At 51.8% G+C, this 13,033-nt stretch overlaps 1 protein-coding gene across 2 annotated transcripts in view; it reads right to left on the reverse strand.

The window, feature by feature from the left end:
- ADAM12 (ADAM metallopeptidase domain 12) overlaps positions 1-13,033 on the reverse strand; it is a 340,207-nt gene that overhangs the window by 23,214 nt on the left and 303,960 nt on the right. For both annotated transcript variants that reach the window (XM_029932773.1, XM_029932774.1), the window contains exons 16-21: positions 12,790-12,988; positions 10,644-10,721; positions 7,905-8,013; positions 4,869-5,004; positions 4,141-4,249; positions 2,071-2,250 (exon numbers count right to left, since the gene is read on the reverse strand). In XM_029932773.1, coding sequence (XP_029788633.1) covers positions 2,071-2,250; positions 4,141-4,249; positions 4,869-5,004; positions 7,905-8,013; positions 10,644-10,721; positions 12,790-12,988 — 811 coding nt within the window. The remainder of the gene's footprint in view (positions 1-2,070; positions 2,251-4,140; positions 4,250-4,868; positions 5,005-7,904; positions 8,014-10,643; positions 10,722-12,789; positions 12,989-13,033) is intronic.

Genomic DNA, 13,033 nt, shown 5'->3' on the forward strand with positions numbered 1-13,033 from the left:
AGATACCACCTCACACCGGTCAGAGTGGCTAAAATGAACAAATCAGGAGACTATAGATGCTGGCGAGGGTGTGGAGAGATGGGCACCCTCATACACTCTTGGTGGGAATGTAAACTGGTGCAGCTGCTCTGGAAAACAGTGTGGAGGTTCCTCAAAAAACTATCCATAGAACCCCCCTATGACCCAGCAATAGCACTGCTAGAGATTTACCCAAAGGATACAGAAGTGCTGATGCAAAGGAGCACATGTACCCCAATGATAATAGCGGAACTTTCTACAATAGCCAAATCATGGGAAGAGCCTAAATGTCCATCACCTGATAAGTGGATCAAGAAGATGTGGTGTATATACACAATGGAGTACTACTTGGCCATGAGAAAGAATGAAATCTGGCCATTTGTAGCAACATGGATGGACCTCGAGGGTGTCATGCTAAGCAAAATAAGTCAGATGGAGAAGGACAGATACCATATGTTTGCACTCATAAGTCTAACAGGAGAAACCTAACAGAGGACCATAGGGAGGGGAAGGGGGAAAGAGAATTAGAGAGAGAGGGACACAAATCATGAGAGACTATTGAATACTGAGAACGAACTGGGGGCTGAAGGGGGAGGAGGAGGGGGGGAAGTGGGTGATGATCATGGAGGGGGGCACCTGTGGGGAGAAGCACTGGGTGTTATATGGAAACCAATTTGACAATAAAATATTATTTAAAAAAAAGAAAAACAAAGGTAAAAGAACTCTCAACAGCCAGGAAAATAAACAGAAGAAACCAGAGGTAGATCTTGAGTGGTATTGAAATGGAAGGGGGCTTTGTAAGCACAAAGAAATGGGAGAATTCACAAAAGGTGAATACATTTAATATCCAAAGCTGGAATTCCTTTTATAACCTAACATATCATCAATAAAATTCAAAGATAAATTAGGGAAATGTTTATAATAAATTACTGGAAAAGGGTAAAGAGTCCTAATAAGAAAACAAACTCTCAACAATTCCGGGGCGGGGGAACTCTCTCAAAAAGAAAAACATAGGCAAAGGGTAGGGACAGACAATTCACAGAACAAATGCAGTTGACAGCAGCTGAATGCTGGTGTGGGCTGGTACAGGTTCATGTCAACCAACACCCTGCTCCTCATTCAGTGACATCACATTGATTGCTTGAAATTGGCCACGGTGGGATTTTTTTATTATGGCAGAGAAATCACCGACAGCCAATTTGATGGCAGACCACTGCTTATCAGATACATAAAACGCAGTTCAAGTATACCAGTAATCAGAGAAATACAAAAAGAAATGAGGTCTGGAGACGATGGAATAAACACACTACACCCTATACCTCCGGCAAATTATAACAAACAAACTTGGAGAAAATCCACAGAGAAACTGACAGAGACTCTGAACGCTGGAAAGAAGTAAGCAGACTGCCTACAGACCTTAGAACTCACGGGACTACTCGATAGTGAGTTCTTGTTTTTGTTTTTTCCTTTTTTTATGTCCTGGCCTGGGCTCTGGAGAGGCTCCCAATCTGGACATGCCAGTGGCACCTGACCGAAAAGAGACCCAAGACAAGCCCAAAGATGTGGGAACAGGGTGACCAGTAAGAGAGAAACATTTTGAGCACATCTGCCTTACTCCAGCTCCAGGTGGGCACACAGAAAACCATCCCCTCTGCTCCCAACTGGGCACCACATCCTGGAGATGGCAGAGCCCTGCTTTCCAATCCTGCTTATGACGAGGGGCCATGTCTTCCCTCAAGGGACCATCTTTCTATTCCTGTCCGGGCCTCACTGTTAGCAGTGGCCCCCCCATTCTCAAAGTGTCACGGTTTGGGTGCACGTTGCCTAGAGGCCCTCACTCTTCCGAAATGATTCCTGAGAGAAGGAGCACGTGTTGTATCGTGACTATACGTCAAGCGCTGTACTACATGCTTTCTGGCTCTTCACCATCCGAGGAGCTGAATTCTCTGTTTTACTGAGGCCCCAGCAAGCTAAGCATCTAGACATCGGCATGTGGCCGGGTCTGGACCCCAACAGCCTCCCTCCTGGTCGTGGCAGCAGCAGAAGGCGTACCTGGGCCTGCCGGAGGGCGGGGTTGGCCGGCAGGGGTCTGGCGGGGACGAGGGGGGCACGCGGAGCCTTTAGGAGAGGCGGGAGCACTCGTTGAGGCGAACCGGGCCGAGGGGCGTCGAGGGTCCGGAGGGGCCCGCTGATGTCAAGGTTCTGACACTGTGGCCACCTCCTGTTGTTGTCCTGCGGGGGCGGAACAAAAGCCATGGTGTCACGGGTCTCGTCTTTTAAGGGACGGGGTGCTGACCGGTCTGCTGTGGCCGAAGGGGCCGGGGGGGGGGCGGTCAGTGAGAGGGGGCCCCTCAGTGCTTGTTTAAACTTCACACTTGGAGCGGAAGCACCCTCCCTCCTCAGGGTGGATTCCGGGACTGATTTCTGCGTGCAAGTTAAAACCTGCTTTAATTCATTAACAAAGAAGGCACCAGGAAGGGCCAACTAGTTTGAGGACACACCCCACATCTTATGGAACGCGGAAGTCATTGTTCAGTGAGGCATAAGGGGATGCCCTCAAAGCTCAAAGCTCAGTGAGAACCGAGGAAGCCCCCCGCCCTCCCCGCAAGGAGGATGGAAGCTTCTGGAAGCCGAGGTGAGGGGCCCACACCTGGAGGATCACACTGTACAGGGGTACAGGGGACCCCTGCTTTTAGGGCAGATCTGAGCAGATGCAGCGTGGGTCGTGGGCCTCAGACCCCTGCCTCTTTTCTTCCTTTATCTCTTTCTAAAAACAGCTTTCTTAGGGACTCACGGATGTATGACTAACTGCACATACTGAAAGTGGACAGGGTGGAAAGTTGTGACATGCGTCCACACCAACGAAACCACCACGACACGCAAGATCGTGAGCGTACGTCCACCGTCTCCCTTCCCCTGCTCTCCTCCTTTGCAAGTACTGATCTGCTTGCTGTCACTATAAAATGGTTTGCATGTTCTAGAATTTCATACAAATGGAGTTAGAGGGTATGTCCTCTTTGCCAGGCTTCTTTTCTTTGGCACAGTATTCTCAAGATTCATGTTGTGTATATTAATAGTTCATTCTTTCTTACTGCTCAACAGCATTCCACTGTGCAGGTATACCAAAGTTTGCTTACACTTTTACCTGTTGATGGAAATTTGGGTCATTTCCCATTTTTGGCTCCTCAAAATTAAGCCGCTTTTTTTTTTTTTTGGCTCTTGCAGGTAAAGCTAGCTGTTTTTGCTCAAGTCCCACATTTGGGGCTGAGAGGGGAGAAAGCTTAATAGGAATGACACCCCCCTCTTAGGAGCCCTGTCCTCCATGCTTTCAGATCGGGTGAGAAACGAGAGAGAAGAGAGTTTACAGCTTACTAAACACGTGACACTAATTTTTAAAATCATCGGTCATCTCTTGACACCAGCACTGTTCACTGCTGTAACTTGGACCCTTTTTGAACCCAATCTTCAAGAATTCTCATGGACACACCAGAAACACTTGATGGGAAAACCAAATATCGGAGTGAAATCTGGTGATAATTCACGAGGGAGCAGGGCATTCAGAGCCAGGAGGGAGCCAGCAGGTACTGTGGGTTGAGGATCCGGCTCTTTGAAACCAGAGGGTAGACGGGGTGTCCCCAGCCCAGAGCTGGAGCAAAATGGGTCCATCCAAGGTTCAGGATAAGTCTTAGAGATGCCCGGGGGGCGGGGTACAGGGCCAAAGAACTTCACCCAAACCTCACCAGTGGCATCTGGAACCATAGGAGGAAGAGGGCCCAGAGCTGGGACCCCGCTTTGGAGGCGGACCCAGTGGGCTCGTCTGGATGACTGGAGGGATCATGGCTCACAATGTGGCTCACAGCGCATCACACAGGGGACCCCACCCATGAAGGATCGAGTGGGGCATCCCTGGGTCGCAGGGGGCCTCCTTCCGGCCCTTGACCATCACCTCACCACGCTTTTGTTGCACTCAGTGTGTGGGCCCTGCGTCTCAGAGAAGGATTCCTGCTGCAGATCTATCTATAGATCTCCGGGATCGATTCCCACCAGAGCTCTTGTTGAAAAACCCTGAGACGCAGGTGTCTCAATGGGCACACCGCCCTCTCACACTTGTTTACGACTTACCTTCGGCGTGTTGGGATGTGGTGGCTTCCTCATCAGGCCTTTGCTGAGGGGGCTGAGGTGAGCCTGGCCAGCGTGGGAGCCTCGCGTCGGCCGAGAAGGGCGCACGCACCTGTGGGCAACCCCGTTCAACGTAATCAAGCGCATTTCCCCTCTGGTCGACTTAACTGTTTCTCTACTTGGTTTGCAGCCTCGAAAAGTAACTTACTTATTTTCACTCAATTGTGGAAAACATGCAAAGGAAATATTATCGAACATTCTTACAGGATTAAAAAATATCGATGCCCCCACCCACTCCCCCAAAGCCAGTCCTCTGTTACATTAGTTCTTGCACTCTGCACCTGCATGGCTTTGCAACACCCGGAGACATTTTATAGAGGGCTGGCGTCTCAGCAATGGTGCCTCTGAATGTATCTGGATCAAAAGCTACCCCATCTGATGAAAATATTTGAACAACCCATGTCTTATAAAAATCACCGATGTAAGGGCGGGAAACAATGTATCAGTGGGACTCATTAACACCTCGCTTATTTATATAATAAGTAGCCAATCGGTTGAAGGCCAAGCAAAGGAGGCGGCTGGTCTGGCAGAGATTTAAAAAACCCCAAACGACAGTGTTACTATCTAAACATCTGACCTCTTCTTGGCTAAGGAAAACAAAGCGCAAAGCAGTTTGGTTGCGCGGTCTTTCAAATGCCATTTCTGGAAAAGAAGACCCGAAGCCCAGATACCTTAGCTTTTCAATGGTGAACTTTTTATCTGTAAACAGCAGGCGTATTAACGTCTTCCTCTTCAGATAAACTACAAATCCAGCCACGAGCAGACACAGGATGGTCACCAGGATCCCTATAGTTAAACCTTGGTTATCTGAAACAAAAGGCATTTCACTTAGGGAAAGAGGCAGGGAGCACGAAACACGGGGAGTATCAGATGGTGACATTTAACGGCAATTCTGAATGAAGGAGCGGCATCTGAGTGAGTGAATCCCTGAACGAGGTACTGATACATTAGTCTTACTTCAAAGGTCACGCCCAAGGATCATTTCTGACAACAGGAGCCCAGCCTGGCAGGTGGGACCACACCCCCCCGCCCGCCCCCAGCAGGGATGGTGGCCACAGAGGGGTGGCAGGGAGCCCGCATGCCCCCATCACAAATATGCCCCTCCGGGCTCTCTTCTGCTCTCATTCTTTAGAGTCTGTTTTTCTTTTGTTTCCTTGTTTTTCTTTTTTGATACAGAGACTTTGTTTCCGAAGGTGAAAACAAGGGGCGCCTGGGTGGCTCAGTGGGTTAAGTGTCTTCAGCTCAGGTCATGATCTCACGGTTCATGAGTTCGAGCCCCACACCGGGCTCACCGCTGACAGTGCGGAATCCATGTTAGATGGTCTGTCCCCCTCTCTCTCTGCCTTTCTCTCTCTCTCAAAGAAACAAACAAACAAAAAAAAGTCACCAAAACCCCTAGCTAAAAGGAAATGCCTACGGGTTTGGTTTTTGTTTGTTATGTTTGTTAGAGCCTCAAAATACAGCCTTTGGAGGCAAACCTCTCTCTCTGGAGGGGGCTGTTTATTTTCTCTAAGGAGACATCCCCCTTTCTGTGATTTGCTCCCATTTTGTTCGGTACAGAGACACCGGGGCTCCTCGAGGATGTGGAAAAGAAGGCGAAGTCACACCCTGCAGCTGGTGTCTGAGCGCAGCGGCCGTCGGGGCTGCCCGGAGGGGACGGGGCTGGGGGACGGGGAGCGACTTTGCCTACAGCGCCCCTGCTCGTGGACTCCTCGAAAGCACAGGTGGCAGGGCCCCCACTCTGGGAGAGAAGGCCTCACACCCTCTCTGCTTCCGGACACTGTCCCCCATGGACAAGTCCTACCAGGGACGTGTCTCAGCCCAAGTGAGACGATCAACCTAGGACAGTCTCGGTTCCCTTGTCAGTGCTACCGGGAAAGTGCTGCTTCCGGTTTCCTGGCTCATCTGTCATTCTTTTCAGCTGGGTCACAAGGTGGGGGTGGGGGTGGGGGGCCCTGGCTGGAGTTCTGCTGTTTCTTACCAAAACCAGGGGGAAAAGAGTGAGCAGCCAGAGTCCTGAACCACAATTTCGAGTTCCTTGCAATCATTCCCCAAGTCTTAAGCCGATGGATTTATCCAATCGAACATTTCTCAGGCCTCCAAACTGAACTCGACGCCCCCTCCCCCAACCCCGGGGCTGCCTGTCTCCACCAGAGGCAGTGCCTCCCATCAGCTGCGCGAGCCAGCGAAGTGGGGTCCCCCGGGCCCCTCACCCAGGGCAAGCACCTGTCCTGTGCAGTAGGCCCCTGCGTCCCCCCATGTCGGCCCTGAGCCCCACGGTCACCCGGCCCATCGTGGCACTTGCTGGGCCTTCGTGGGACCCGGAAGAGTGACTGGTGCACGGCACGGGCCTCAGAAGCAATTGCCTCATGAACACGGAGCCACGCCAGGCTGGCGCGGCGCCCGCACCTGCCTCTTCGCTGGGTGTTTAAGTGCACTTTTATGAAGTGATGGCCGTGGCGGGAGGACTCCCTGCTCCGCTCGTTTTGGTGGCTGTAAATAGGCCTACTTGCTACAGGGAAGAGCTGGCAGCCGGGGCCTCCCCGGCCTTGGTGAGGCCCCCAAACTCGAGAGCCACGGGTCCTGCGCCTTCACACGGACAGGCCCGAGCGCACCGGCCGAGCCTCTCCGACCCCTTCTGAGCGCCATCCGGCCGACTTGCCATGGGGGGCGGGGGGCAGAGCCCCTGTCGGATGAGAAGACTAGACTCCTGCCGGCTTTGCACAACACACGTTAACACCACATGAGAATATTAACTCAGTGCGGCAAGCGCGCCGCGGTCAGGGCAGAGAGGTCCAGCAGGGACCCGGCCCTGCTTTCCCGCCCCTGGAAGGGATGCTTGCTAGATGGCAAGGCTTTCTGGGCCTTTCTGTCATGGCTGCAGGGCCTGAGACACATCTGCATCGAGGCAGAAGGACGACCAGGAACGCGCAGCCCCTCCCCGCGACACGGTCCCCGCAGATGTGCCCGCTGGCTGCAAGCTGCCTGGGCTGCAGAGCCGCCTTGTGTCTGCTGTCTTGGAGCTGGCGGTGACGCCACTGCCGGCTGGGCAGGACTTGCGGACACGTGACGTCCCCTGTAGCAGCATCGGCCATGATCTGGGGGTTCCTGGGGCTCAGGGGAGCCCTCAGGTGTCAGCACAAGTGGGCTCGGTGGGTGCTGGTCCTCTGACCACCCCTTGTGACAAGGGACCTCGTTCAGACTTGCCTCTTCACTGCCTGACAGGCGCTCAGCGAAAGCGGCAGTGCCCCAGGAGGCCATTTCTCAAGGTCACCAGGGGAGAATAGAACTGGGGGGTCGGGCACTGCTGTGATGAGCTATTTTAGGGGGAGACAGACGTGGTCTCAGTCTCAGCTGCGTGTCGCTGGGTAAGTTACTAGACTCCCGAGTCTCAAGTCCTTTATGTAAACTCTGCCTTCAGAGTGAGGCAGGGACTCGATGAGATCATGCACGCACGACGCCCAGTGCCAGGACCACCCCTGGCCACCGGCTCGGGCAGCAGAAGCTGGTGCTTTCAGTCCTCGGGGACCGTCAGCCTTCACGGAGAGGCGGAGTCTCTCTAGGAGTTAATTTAAAGGACACTGGGCTTCACACCTCTCGGCCCTGTACGCAGAGGCTGGCCTTGACACAGTCCTTCCATCTGTTTGAAAGGTTCCCCCCGCTTGCTCCCCCCAGCCCCACCCCCGGGACAGCCCGTCCCCACTCACCCGCCTGCCGAATGGGGCCGCTGTCCAGGCTTCCCCCGAAGCCAAACTTGTCACAGAAGGGAGGTGCCCAGTGGGCCTCACAGTGGCAGTTCTTCCTGTTGTTACACACCTATCCAGGCAACGGGGAGGAACACAGCAAGAGGGAAGCAGCGTTAGGGCCCACGCTCCATGCGGGGCGGCCGTGAAGTCTCTGAGGCCTAACTGGCTGCTGCATCGAAGCAAAGGCCCTGTGGTCAGAGCCACATTGGCACTGACACCGCCAGGTGCAGAAACATCACTGTGAGCTAAACCCCAAACGTGGCGCGGGTAAGCCCAGAGCCCGAGGCCGCAAATGAAACGCCACCTGCCTGTTAGGGGGCTGATGGAGGTTACTGGGGCTCCTGGGCTGGCCTCCTGCCCCTTCCCCTCCTCAGTCAGCTGCCGTGTTCCTCTTTTGCAATCGAGCACGCCCCTCCTCCCCACATGACCATGGTGAGAGGCCCTCTCTGTGGGGAGGGCTGACGGGCTTCAGGGGTGTGGAGTCCGGGCTCTTGGGCCCTGTGGGCTGACAGCCTCCGGGTGGAGCCCCGCTTCCTTCGGACAGGAGGCTCGGAGAGGCGGGTGTCCTGCTTCGACATCTCGTGCCCAAAACGCCCACGTCCCTCCCTCTTGTGGTCTCCCTACGGCCCCTCCATGGTGCCTGGCCCCAAATGAACACCGGGCACGGTCCGCCAAAAGCTGGTGTCCTCATGACAGGAGAGGGAGGTCCTTGCCCGCTGGGAAATGGGTGCCCGAGAAAGCAGGAAGGTGGGCTCTGCGTGGGGGGCTGGGGCCTGAACGAGTGGGCTAGCTTGGAGACCAGAGTGCTCCGGGAGGGGCCAGCCCTGGCTCACCTGTTAGCAAGGGTGACCAATGGAGGCTGGTCCCCAACCCGTCCCGGGGTCCGGCTGGCTGCGGTTACATCTGTCACTCACCAAGCGACTACATGACCCAGCGGAACAGGAGCATGAGCCCAAGAGGGTCTTATTTCTAGAAAATTGGATTGCCCGCCTTGGGAACACGGGATACAGAGAAGGGGCTAAAAAGAATTTCTGACCGATCGGGAGTGGGTGGGACAGCTGGGCATGGCTGGTGATGGCTGAGGCCAGGAAGGACCTGGAACTCAAATCGCTTCGAGGGTCTGGGTTCCTCGTCCACTTAGGGAAACAGGCTACATGTTGTAGATGACGCACTTTGGGTGGTTTAGAGAAGAAAGGCAGTGTGGACACACCCCGGCGGCCTCAGTCCTGCATCAAAATATTGCTGGAGGGGCCAAGTACACACTTTAATATTTTAGGCAAAAATAAAATGTTTGGGGTGTGTGTCTTATTTGTGATATTTCTCTGCTTCTCACTGATTTTTTTTTTTGATGAAAAGACTGACAGTCAAGATAACCTGTGATAAGTTGGAAAGTATATTCCGATTAAGCTGAAGCCCCGCAGACTTAGTTACTGAGTGGCGTAGCCTGCGCCGGGTCCGAGCACTGATTACTGAGTCTGGCCTGTTTCTCAGTGATGCTGCTGCTGACGTAGCACGCACCAGGATTCAGGTGCCGTCCTGGCCACACCCTTTCACATGGTCTCCCAATGCAAACCAGAGTCACGTGCCCTGTTGGCAGAGAGACTGCAGCCCGACACCCCACTGGGAGGCGCCGCTGGTGAGCCTAGCCTCACTAGGGGAAGGACTGTAGTCAAGTTACCCGTCACTAAGTCATGGTGGCTGCTCCACCGACCCAGAAACTACGGGCCTTTCCTCTCCGCGTGGATGGGCCCCCAGGGCTGTTGCAAAGAGAGGAGTCCAGGGACCCCGCCCTGGCATTCCTACTAACTGGTCAGGTAACCTTGGGCATACACTATTGCCACTTGCGTCTGGGCTTCTTCAAGAGTAAAAAAAGACTATTCGGCCATTAGAAGGAAACCCACGATCCCACAAAGACAGAAAAAGATTTCCTTTTATGAGGACAGTCAGCAAACACGTCTGAGATGCCACCACAACCCTTCATGGTTACAGCGCAAGAGTAATTTCACGCAAACACCCATAATTCTGTGTTAGACGCGTTGGCTAGTGTCTGCAAGTTTTAAAAATAGAATTGGGAGCAGGATTTCTGCAGAAAAGGTTTCAGACAAACAAATGAACCGCTAGCACGGCTAATCAAGATTAATAGGATTCCACTGGAAATAATTAAGCCCATCAGAAAAAATAAATTATGTTTGAAACCATTAGAGTCTCCTAAAAATAATTCCCTGAACTGCACTAACAGCCCTCTTGAGTTGAAATGCACACTGTACGTGATTTCAAGAACATGTGATCAGTATGTTCTGTCTTCTCTGTTTTCATTCCTTCTGGAAGTACTTCAGGTCAGACACATTCTGAATATCGGTTGAAAGGGGGAGTTCTGTCAGAAGCGTTAAAGCAAAATCCTTCAGGAAGGAAGGTTAGTTTTATAGTCACTTTGAAGATGACCAAGTCCTTTTCAAAAAAAAATCACAGGATGTTCATTTAAAAGATAATTACTGCTCTATCTGATTCTCTTTGTTAAATAAAAGTCATATTTCTTACGCTGTGTAAAGGTCAAAGAAAATTAGTGTCTTTCTAAGAAGATATTGAGGCGACTGCTGTATTTTTTAAAAGTTAAAAAAATAAGGATTGCAGAGTCCTTTAAAATGAATGATTGAGTGCTTACTGTGGACTGGCTATGAAAAGGCAGTTCAGCCCACTCACCCCTCTGTGGTGGCACTGCATGGCGCATTCGTGAATGCCGAAGACACTTATGTTTTGACATCGACGATTGAGGCAAATCTGCAGAAGGAGAAAAACACGGTAAATCTCTCAGCCCTTTCCAATCACATGCTCGTGCATGCATCTGTGATTTAAAAAGCAAAGGCGAAAGAAAGCTTGCAAAGACTCTTTCAGTGAACGTGGATATAGCACAGTGATGTGCTTTCCATTTGACGCTGACCTACCTCCTACATCAGGATTCTGATGTCCGCCTCTGACCTCAGCACATTTCGGACTCAGGCCAATGTGACTCAGACCAGTGCACCATTTTTATACAGTTTCAGTCAATTATGAGACTGTGATAACCGATTTTCTCAGGATTTTTGTTTAGAGCTTGCAATGAGACGTGTGAATTACAGCGTCCGTCACCTCCTCTCCCCATCAGCGGCCCCTTCCATTAAGAGATACAGGACAGGAGAAAAGCACCAGCCCTTAACCCAGCCCCTCTGTAGACTCAGAGACTCCAAGAAATCCAAGGTCCAAGGACCTTTTAAAGGAGATATCGAAATATGGGAATTTTTCCAAATGACTGACTGACATCTATTATCATGGCGGACATAAACCATCAATAGAAAGGCTCAGCAGAGGACGACAGACAGTTCCCTTGTGTTTATCAAACTTTGCAGAGACAGTAATTTGCTGAATGGTGCTGGGTTGGTTTCAAGAGTTTAGTCTCATTTTAAAGGTGCATAATATACACCAGACTCCAAGGATCAGACCCTTTATCTCCCATAAGATGCTACAAATTAGTGGAGTCAGAGGAAGAGAAGTCTAAGTTTTAGATACCAGAAGCATTTTTAATCAAGCACAACCTTCCTATGGGAAGTTCACCATGTGACCCCAACAGCTTGCGGAAGGCACTCAAGTGACATCCATGGACAGAAGTGCCAGCTTTAAGCAGCTCTGAGGGCCGGTGGGAATCTTGGCCAAGGGGACCGTCACATTCCAGCTGAGACAAGAAACTGTCCCAGTGTTTGGGCACTGATCTCCACCCAACCCATGAGCAATGGCTAGGGTGACTTTCAAAGAGCCAGTCAGCGTTCTGCGGGAATGGAGGGCAAAGCGCAGTGATCCTTGCATGTGGAGGAACACACTCACTGCTAAGTCGAGTCCTCGGAATTTCAGGGTTCCGATGCACCTGGCTCTGGCTGTTCAGACCACAGTTTCAAAAATCAAGGTCATTCCAGCGTCAAGGCCAGAATATAAGCTAACGTGTTAAGGAGACCCTGGAATGTATCTGGTGTTTCCTGGATCCTCCCCGTTCCTTTGGGATGAAGCACGTAGGGGTCAGAGTAGATGGTGGAAAGGGGGTGAGAGTAGAGAATTCTTGCCCTGGGGACTCTGCTCAAGGAGCCGACTCCATCTCTTTCTAATCTCCTCTGTGGCCTCTGTTAGTGAGTTCATTTCATCATCAGTTTGAAGATGGGGGCCTAAAAAAACACGTGGGGGTTGATTAATCTTCTTTCCTACCATGCTATAATTGACTGGCTTTCATTTACCTGATGAGAAGGTTTGGTGAGAAAAATCAACGTGGCAGAATGTTAAGATCTCAATTTCATTTTTTTTTTCATTTTTGACTTTATTTCTAACCCCTGAAATATCTCAGTACCTTTGCCCTGGTTTCCGAAAGAACTCCCTTGGGCTTCAAGGTCATCCCATCTCCTCCCCTCTCCTACGGGGGAGAAAATACATGTGGCTTCCCATTCCGTCCAGGTGAGAGCCCCTTCCTCACTGTGCCGGAAGCCAAGACCACGTTTCCAAAAACAATATAATACACGACTGCGCTTCCTTCCAAACTAATTTCCTGGCAAATAAATACTCATGGCACTTCGAGTACAGAAACGACTTCTTAACACTTAAAGGCTGAGAAGCCAAGCTTGGTTTCCCCAAATCTGTATCTCCACGGTCCCAGGACTCATGAACGTTTCCTTCTAGATGCAGAGAACTGGATGCCAGAGACAAAGCTGTAGGAAGGAGTGGATTTAGAAAAACAAACCGACCTCCTAAGTTGGTCCTTGGACAGGACGGTTCTCAACGAGGCCCCCCTGCAGACTCACATTCATGATGCGAGGGAACCCTGGTGTCTTACCTTCCCATCCGCACACTTGGTGCCCGTGAGCACGAGCCCGGGGTCCGGCATGTCATCGCCCAAGTACACGTGCGTCCCACGGCACAGAATCCGTCCTCCTTCCCGCAGCGGGATATTCGTTTCTATGGAAACGGCATTGGTACCAATGACAGGCCGGCTGGCACCTCCCTGACACTGGATCTTCCCACATTTCGCGTCTCTGGAAGGGCAAGAACAGACAGACCCCAAAGAGGGTAAGGTTGGG

The sequence above is a fragment of the Suricata suricatta genome, chromosome 2 (assembly GCF_006229205.1).
Source record: "Suricata suricatta isolate VVHF042 chromosome 2, meerkat_22Aug2017_6uvM2_HiC, whole genome shotgun sequence".
Lineage (NCBI taxonomy): Eukaryota > Metazoa > Chordata > Mammalia > Carnivora > Herpestidae > Suricata > Suricata suricatta.